Source organism: Erinaceus europaeus, chromosome 3, assembly GCF_950295315.1.
Source record: "Erinaceus europaeus chromosome 3, mEriEur2.1, whole genome shotgun sequence".
NCBI classification, from domain to species: Eukaryota; Metazoa; Chordata; class Mammalia; order Eulipotyphla; family Erinaceidae; genus Erinaceus; species Erinaceus europaeus.
The window spans coordinates 76,008,730-76,018,124 of record NC_080164.1 but is presented as its reverse complement, the minus strand read 5'-3'; the positions used below and the strand labels follow the sequence as shown (position 1 = coordinate 76,018,124).

The window sequence follows — 9,395 nt, the reverse complement described above, 5'->3', positions numbered from 1 at the left end:
CAGGAGCAGTGGATTAATCCATAGTGCCGACACTGAGCCCCTGTGATAACCCTGCATGCAAAAAGTAAAACAAAAATAAAAACCTGTATACAAGTGTTCACAGAAGTGATGCACTGCATTATGTTCACTCTATTGGGTGCGCCACCACCCAGCCCTTGTAATTTGTCTTTTATCATCAGACAGATGGCTCTGCTTATAAGGATTTCCACAATGACTGTACCCCAATAATCCAGTATGATCTAAAGTCAACTGATTATTAGCTTTATTATATCTGCAACATTCCTTCTGCCACTTTACGTGACATTCACAGGCATGACACCAAGGATGAAGAGTTATGGGGGTTGAAATTCTGCATGTTGCACACATTTCACATAGTAACCCAGTACATACATTTAAATGAAGCAGAAATTAACAAATTTATAATGCCAGGCCAGCAAAACAGCTCACTTGGATAGCAGTTGGCACTGCTTTGCCAGGTGCCAGACCCAGATTTGAGTCCAGTCACTATAGCATTAAAGGAAATTTTGATGCCGTGGTTTCTTCCCACCTCCACTATACCCCGTTCTTTGTCTCTATCAGAAAATAGTTTTAACACTGATGCTTTAAAAAAAAAAAGTTGTATTGCCACTAGGGTTATCAGGGTTACTGCTGGGGCTCAGTGCCTCCATGACAAAGCTACCATTCCCAGTGGGCATTGTTTCTTTTCATTTCCTAAGACAGAGAGACATTGAGAGGGGTGGGAGAGATACAGGTGGAGAGAGAAAGACCTGCTTTGCCAATTGTGAAGATTCCCACCTGTACATTGTGGGGCTAGGGCTTGAACCCTGGTCCTTGTCATCACCCTCTGGTCTACCAAAACTGTGAAGTTTTTTATATTGATAACAGGTTATATATTGGCTTCATGTCCACCAATGGGTTGTAACTTCTTATTTGAGTTTATTTGGAAAAAGGTCAGCCATTGGGTTGCTGGAAAAAGTCATGACATATTTTTGCATAGGAAAACAGAAAAATATATGTCGTAATTTTTCTGACAACCCAACATATACCAGGAAAAGCAGAGTTTCAGTTTGGAGAGACGGAAAATATTCTGGAGATGAATGGTGATAGTTCTATAGTAATGTGAATATTTTTAATGCCTAAACAATACACTTTAAATGGTTAATAATACGTTATATATAATTTATAATTAAAAATAACAAAATACTAATATAAAGATATACTAGTACAGACTATAGTATATACATGTCTTGAAAACACCTCAAAGAAGGCAGACACAAATACCATGATTCCTTTCACAAGAAAGCGTTCTAAAATTGATAACCGCAACATCAGTATATCCACTAACAATTACGGTAAGTGCCATTCTAACAGGTAAATTTTGTGATAAGTGAATCATATCGCAAAAAAAAAAAAGTTTTTAATTGGTTTTAAACTTATGATCACATTTTGAATTTAAGACCTTATGTGGCATCTGGTAAATTCTGGAACCACATTCTGGTGACATACAGGAAAAATGAAAAACAAGTATATAAAAAAGACTGAAACTGGGTCAGGGAAACAGCATAATGGTAATATAAGACATTCATGCCTGACGCGTGAGGTCTCAGATCCAATCCCTAACACTACAACTATAGGCCAGAGGTGAGCCAAACCCTGGTTAAAAATAATAATAATAAAAAAAAAAGACAAGGTAGATCTATGGTTAGACATGGTAACTAACTCTCCAGTCACAAGGGTTAAAGACAAAGGCAAGATGATATAGGAAACACACTGCCGTGATCCGGGAGGTTGCGCAATTGATAAAGCACTGAACTCTCAAGCATGAGGTCCTGAGTTCAACCCCCGGCAGCACATGTACCAGTGTGATGTCTGGTTCTTTCTCTCTTCCTATCATTCTCATTAATAAATAAATAAAATATTTTTTAAAAAAAGAAAGAAAAGAAAACACACTGCCTTGAAGTTGATCAGAGACCTTTATTTGGGTCCTCATCAGTTATTAAACAGCCTATACAAAACATTTTATTCCTGTCCCACACAGCAGCTGCTGCATCCACATCTAAAGTGGAAGACACAAGTCCTGGAAGACCTTTTAGAGAACAGATAATAGGTAAGATCTCTGCTCATCTGGCTTCGGTGAAAAGTACACAGGTGCAACGCTCCAACACTGCTCTTGATAAATGAGGCCTTAGGACAAAGCCTAATTGAAAGACGTAGATTGAAAATCACAAAGCTGCCCAGCTCAGCACTCAATCCAAAGTACCTGGAAATACAAAGAACAAAGGGGTAAAGCAAGGTGGCTCAAGAGCTAAATGAGTGTAACAAATTCATCCAAGCAGGGATGGCACTGACAGTTCTCTACAATCAAAACACTGAAGAGGAACGTCCGGGGGGCGGGGGGGGGGGGGGGGGGGAACATGTCATTAGAGAAGGTGAGCAGTTGGGGACATTGGTCGGTCGGGAGAACCAGAATTGGTGGTAGGAAAAGGGCTAAGAGTTGCTGTGTTAATGAGCATCTACGGAAACCATAAAAGGAGTGAGTGATTTAAAAATAGTTTCTCTAAGCCTGCTTATAATTGTTCTAGAGCGTACCTGCTCAAGATGGGAGACTGGACCCACAGGTTTATATGCTCTCCTATCCAATACTGCATTCAAAAGGCAATGGGTTTTTAAAAGATATAAATCTACTGACCACAAATAGGGCCCATCAGCATTTCAGTGACAGTATAAACATGCTAGAAATCTGACTGAAGTATGCCTATAAATATAGCAGAGGAAAAATTAACCTAAATTGTACACAGAGGGGGCTGCAGCAGGGAGGGAGCCCTTCTTCCCAGAAGACCCATGAGAAGGGTCTCAAGTCATACATAAGAAATGACTACAAAAGATGTAAGACTAAGATGAATTAGTGACTATAAGGTCTATGCCAGAAACAGCTGAGGCCATCTCCCATAATCCTCCCTGCATGCAGCACTGCCAGAAGACAAACATTTAAAAACAATTAAAAATATTGGGGAGGAGGGTGTCAGAAAACACTTCTAAAACAGTAAATGAATGATGTGGAGAGAACTAAAGCAGCTTCTACAAGTGTCACTCCCCGCAAGAAAGCATTCTGTACCGTGGCACGAGGTGGTCCCCATCATAAGGCCTGGTCCCACCATATTTTAAAACTGCAAGGAGCCCCCCCCACCATGCCCACCCCCAATGAATGTATGCCCTCATTCTTAAATGGAATGAAAATTATCAGACAAGTGAATCCAGTCTTTATATTGAAAGTGGAGACCAAAAAAAGAAAAATTTTTTTAACACTCTGGCACATGTAACACTGGGGATCAAACTCAGGATCCACAGCTTATCCACTGTGCCACCTCTTGGCTCGAGTCACCAAAATAATGTTTTAAATAATGACAAATTTCTGCTAAGACTAACTGATAAAGCTATTAAAATATTTTTTAAAACATGGAAGCATCGGGGGCCAGGTGGTGGTGCACCCAGTTAAGTGCACGTGTTATAATGCACAAGGGCCCAGGTTCAAGCTCCCAGTCCCCACCTGCAGGGGGAAAGCTTCATAAGTGGTGAAGCAGGGCTGCAGGTGTCTTTCTGTCTCTGTCTATCTATCTCCCCCTTCCTCTCAAATTCTGGCTCTCTATCCAATAAATAAATAAAGATAATTTTTAAAAATTTCAAAAAATAATAAAAAATTTAAAAATGATATTTTAAAAAATAAATATATAAAAGTTAAGAGGAGGAGCCAGGCAGTGTCATGCCTGGTTGAGCACATAAATTATAATGCACAAGACCCAGGTTCAAGCCTCTACTCCCCACATGTGGGGGAAGTTTCACAAGCAGTGAAGCAATGCTGCAGATATATCTTTTTCTCCATTTCTATCTCCCTAACCCTTCTCAATTTCTCTCTGTCCTATCAAATAATAAAATAAAATAAAAAAGTTTAAAGGAGGTGAGACCACTAAAGAGAGAATAAACTAAAAGGCCTGAAAAATCACACAATGCATCATGGGAAGAAAAAATTATAGTTGTGTTTTTAGCATATGTTTAATGGGAATTCCAGAGGAAGGAGTGAAAAAGAACAAAAAAGGATCAGTTATTTGAACAGGTTTTAGTTGAGATTTCTCCAGTACATGAAAGGCACCATATTTAAGAAATCTAAACAAACCGTATAAAACTTTATCTTAAGGCAAAAACAAAAGGGTGAATATTGGACAAGCTCACTGACAGGTGGAACTTGAAGAAACAAAGACATAATAGTAAGACACAAAAGTAAAACTTGAACTGAGTGTGCTGTATTGCAGTAAAGCAATGGACTCGGAAAAAAAATAGGGGGGTATTGTGGGGTTCTGGTGCATGGTGGTGGGGAAAGAAAGTGGAGAGTGAGAGTATTTTGTAGATACCTATCATAGGTAGATGAGAAATCATACCTATATCTCACCAGCTATACTATAAACCACCAACCCCTTCCCCCAAAAAAATGGGAGAAAGGAAAAAAAAAAAAAAAGAAAGAAGAAGAAATCTGTATTGTCACTTCTGAATTTGTCTAAGGGAAATGAAAATACTGACTACAAAAAAAAAAAAAAAATCTACACCATGTTCACAGATCACCATCACCGCAGCATTATTTACAATAACCAAAACATGGAAAACAACCCAAAAACTGGGATGGATAAATAAAAGCATTATGATTCACAAACACACATAGCTATAAAAACTGAGACTATCCTAATACTTCCTACAGCATGAAAGAACCCTGAAGGCATTGTGCTAAGTGAAATAAGTCAGAAAGTCTTGAAGAACTATATTGTGAAGGACTTATATGTAGAATCTTAAAGAAAACAGAAACGCCAAGCAGGCTAGAGAAAGGAATTCAGACTTGTAATGATCAGAAGAGGATAGGAGAAAGAAAAATTGGAGCAAGGCAGTCAAAAGATATAAATAGGAAGGTGGATAATTCAAAAAACTCCTGTGTTACATGTAAAAGCCTAGGTAGAATTCCCCAGTACTGTATGAGAGCAACAACAATGAAAGGCAGATGAAATTCCATGGATAATGGAACAGTACTTTGCTCTCCCCCTTTCATTAAAAGAAAAAAAAATTAGATACAAACACAGTTATAAATACTAGCAATGCAATGCACAACACTGTGACTATATTTAACACTGACGTATGGTAGTGCAGAGGAAAATACTTAGAGACTAGATTCTAAGAGTTGTCAATCTCTTGGTCAGTTTCTCTCTCTCCCTCAATCTGAAAGTCAGAAGAAGAAGAAGAAGGAGAAGGAGGAGGAGGAGGAGGAGGAGGAGGAGGAGGAGGAGAAGGAGAAAGAGGAGAAGGAGAAGAAGGAGGGGAAACATGCTGGTAATTGTTTCTGATATCTATCCTTATGATGAGGTGGAAAAAAACTAGCATGGAAAGGGCAGATGGGAAAAAACTACCCATTGAATGAAAACTCACCTTCCAGAAAAGCGAATTCATCCACAGCTTCTATTGCATTATCTGAAATACAAGGTAATGAGACAACTGACAAACTGATAATTTAAACATCAGCTCCCCCCAAAACATGGCTGCACACTATGAAAAGCTTTATGCAAATAAAAGAATTTATAAAATTTTTCCCTTGCTGCATTGAGATCTATTCCTAGTCTACCACTAAATCTTACATGCCAGCTGTCTCTACAAGAGATAAGAGAAGCAGGCCAGAGAGACAGATCAGAGGGAGGGTGAAGAGGGTGCTACCTTGCCATGTATTTTTTAGCCCAGGCACTATAAGGAGAAAATTGCTGTGCTGTGGTGTCTCTACCACTTTTTAATGTAAAAGCAATCTGGAGTAGTGAAATTGCCCATAAAAGAATTCCAGAGTGTATACACACACACACACACACACACACACACACACAGGGGGGGGGGGGGGAAGGAGGGAGAGAAGTCTAGGGGGCAGGTGGTGGTGCATCTGGTTGTGCGCATATGTTACAATGTGCAAGGACCCAGGTTCAAACCCCCAGTCCCCACCTACAAGGGGAAAGCTTTGCAAGTGGGGAAGCAGGGTTGTAGGTGTTTCTCCTTCTCTCTGCCTCTTTATCACTCCCTTCCCTCTTGATTTCTGGCTGTCTCTATCTAATAGATAAATAAAGATATTTTTTTAAAAAAGAGAGAGAGAAGAAAAGCCTAGGCAAAATACTGCTCAGTAGAGAGGAATTTCTTTCTCTGAAAGTTAGCAGAGATAAATTTGGTAACACAGCATGAAGCTAGTACGACCAAAGTTTACACTTGTAAGAGTTAACAACTTAGAAGTACAGAAATCAACCCCCAGCCTAGGCAAGAAAGAAATATATAAAATATGGTATAATTCAGCAGTCTAATCTGCTGGGGCGACACCTAAATGCCCCTCATTCTCTGTTCCATCGCCCCTCCAGTCACCCACAGCAGAGCAGGTAGGGTGGACTTTCCCACCCTGCAACTGGCCAACAGAAAATACAATGAGACCCTATGGCACTTCTGAGCCAGTGGGCGGGAAAGTCAAATCCAGCCCGCCCTTGTCCACCCCTAAAATACCAGACACTCCAATGACACTCTACCCAGATCTCTTCTCTGCAGGGTTTTCCTCTTTCCTTGTTGAGCACAGCAGTAAGCATCTTTTGCAATGGTCTCCACAAACAGTTCCTGTGATGCAAAATAAGGAGATTCACATCAGTGGGTTCTAGCACAACCCTCGTGAGGGCTCCTGTCTGTGGGTGCAGCTGGGAGGGTGGAAAGGAGACTCAGATGCACGGGGAGGGTCTCAGGAAAGCAAAAGAAAAAGTCTTTCTAGACTTTATGGAAGTCGAAGTCCAGCCCTCTTTCCCTCCCCAGCAGCCTGTCAAGTCCCTTTCCTCCCTCCCCTCTACTCCCACCTCACACATTAACATGTGGCACTGTACATGCAAATTAAAGTCCTCCAGGGAAGGTGCGTTACTATAATACCATCGGGAATGGGAGACACTTTATTGTGCCTCACTCACTTACTCACTCACTCCCTCCCTCCCTCTCTCCCCATGGCAGCTCTCTGGTACTCTCAGACACCAGCTTCCCCGCCCCAGCCCTGGGCACCGCCCACAACCCCGCCTCCGCCAAGGCCCCGCCCACCGCAGCTCGAGCCAGAATGAAGATGGCTTCCTGTCCCGCTAGCGTCACGTCGGGGTCCGCCTTCACCAAGGCCTTCACTCGCGCCAGAGGCAGCCTCGAGAGACGAGTCCCGGACGCATTCGGCGGAGCTTGGGGCTGCGGGGCCGCTGACTCCCCACCGGACCCCTCCTCCTCTCGGGGTGCCCCGTTTCCAGTCGTCACCGCCGCCATACGGCCCTGAGCGTGCTGCGCGCGGCCGCCCACTGTGCGCGCGCAGGCAGCGCTAGCCCCTTTCCCCGCGCGCACTGGAAGCCACGCCTCCTGTGTGCGTAGTCCCGCCCCTCACACGGCGGATGGGCGGGGCCGGATGTGGGTATTTAACTCTCAGCCGCGCTCTGCAGGCGGGCCTCCTAGGGGTCTGTTTGTGGAGGTTTTCCCTGGGAGGCTTGCATGGTCCCCCAGGCCTAGTTACTAGGAGAGAGGGCGCGAAAAGAAATTGAAACCAATTTTTAGAGCAGCGAACTGCCATTGTGCAGTGGAAATGACCGCGGGCTGTGAGGCTGAGGTCCTGCTTCTTCACTCAGGAACATTCTGCATCACAGCACTGGCTCTCACACTGTTCACAGCATCCCTTAAGCCATAAAAAGTACGGAGGACCTCGAAAAACTTTTGTTTCTGTAGGTTTTATTGATACTGTACTAGTAATAAAAGTTTTAAATACTCAATGCATGATGTGATAACATTTTGTGGTAGTGAAACTACAGTAGAATGTAACGAGAAATGTGTTTGGCTTTAATAGAAGACAACTAGTGGTCCTGTTGGTGGTGCAGAAGCAAAGGCACTGGACTCTCAAGCGTGAGGTCGCGAGTTCCATCCCTGGCAGCACATGTACCAGAGTGATGACTGGTTCTTTCTTTCCTCCTATCATTAATAAATAAATAAGTTCTTTAAAAAAGAAGAAGACAACTAAATCTCTAGTTACTTCAGTATGTTAACTTTAGCACTTTCTCAAAGATGTGCTTTGCGAAAACACTACATTGGAAAGGGCAAATAACCTCCTAGTATTACCAGGCAGGGGGTGGGAGACACACACACACACACACACACACACACACACACACACACACGTCATTCCCTAAGGAAGCATGTTAGAACCTAGAGAAAGGAGTGCTATTTTGGTACAACATTGGACGTGAGAATATTCTCCAAGGACTTCATACAATTCCGAGATTGGACTCTACCCTCTCTTTGATCTTCAGAATTGTGACCTTGAGCAGTTGCCTATTTAAAATATTTTTAGCTGGGGGCTGGGCAATTGCTCACCAGTTAAGTGCACATAGTACAAAGCTCAAGGACCCTGGTTTGAGCCCCAGGCTCCCTATCTGTGTGTGTGTGTGGGGTCACTTCACAAGCGGTGAGGCAGGTCTGCAGGTATCTTCCTCTTTGTCTCTCCTTCCCCTCTCAATTTCTATCCTATCCAATAAAAAAATTTAAAGAAAAAAGAAAAAAAAAAGGCCTTCAGGAGGCCACTGATTCATAGTACAGGCACCAAACCCCAGCAATAACTCTGGAGGCAAAAATAAATAGTTAAATAAAAATAAAAGATTTTTAGTTTAGTATTTGCATGCTTACTATGTTAGGGTGTTAAAATTTGAATGGTAAATGTCTATAAGTTTGTTTTTTTAAAAAAAGAGCGGGTCTCATTTACCTGGTTAAGTGTACAGATATTACAGTGCACAAGGACCCAGGTTCAAGTTCCCAAACCCCACCTGCAAGGGGGAAGCTTCACGAGTGGTGAAGCAGTGTTGTACATGTCTCTCTACCCCTGCCCACTCAATTTCTTCCTCTGTTGAATAAGCAAATAACTTTTTAAAAGACTGAATTATCAGGAAAAGAAAACAAACTCTGAGAGGAACCCTCCTAATTAAGCACACACATTATCGTATGTGAGGATGCAGGTTCAAGAGCCCCCACTTCCCACCTGCAGGGGAGAAGCTTTAGGAGGTATGGAGCAGGTCCGCAGTTGCCTGTCTTTCTCCCCTCCCCTCTCAATTTCTATGTCTTATCAAATAAAATAAAATGAAAATTGGCCACCATCCTGCAAACAACAAACCCCAGCAGTAAACTTGGTGGCATAAGAACAATAACAAACAAACAAACAAAAAACCTGAGAATTTTAGTTACAAGTAATAGCCCCTTCCCATCATTTCTTCTCTTGCATTTAGCCTCCTCTCCATAGGCAACAGATACAAATGGACCTGTTCAGAAATTCAACATTGAACTTG

The 9,395-nt window shown here is 42.3% G+C and overlaps 1 protein-coding gene across 1 annotated transcript; it reads right to left on the bottom strand.

Annotated features, from left to right (window-relative positions):
* Nucleotides 1–1,954: 1,954 nt before the first annotated feature.
* Nucleotides 1,955–7,409, bottom strand: POLE4 (DNA polymerase epsilon 4, accessory subunit). The gene is made up of 4 exons (XM_016188278.2): nt 7,132–7,409; nt 6,585–6,669; nt 5,464–5,505; nt 1,955–2,260 (listed from the first exon to the last, which is right to left on the bottom strand). The coding sequence occupies exons 1-4, from the start codon at nt 7,339–7,341 to the stop codon at nt 2,247–2,249; spliced, it is 351 nt and encodes a 116-aa protein (XP_016043764.1). The 5' UTR covers nt 7,342–7,409; the 3' UTR covers nt 1,955–2,246.
* Between the last annotated feature and the right edge of the window lie 1,986 nt (nt 7,410–9,395).

Excerpts from the sequence above, each read along its gene's own strand:
- POLE4 (XM_016188278.2), bottom strand. The coding sequence starts at position 7,341 with ATGGCGGCGGTGACGACTGGAAACGGGGCACCCCGAGAGGAGGAGGGG. Across the intron at positions 6,670-7,131 it reads TCATTCTGGCTCGAGCTGCG|GAACTGTTTGTGGAGACCAT; the intron begins GTGGGCGGGGCC and ends TTTGCATCACAG. Across the intron at positions 5,506-6,584 it reads CCTGCAGAGAAGAGATCTGG|ATAATGCAATAGAAGCTGTG; the intron begins GTAGAGTGTCAT and ends CTTGTATTTCAG.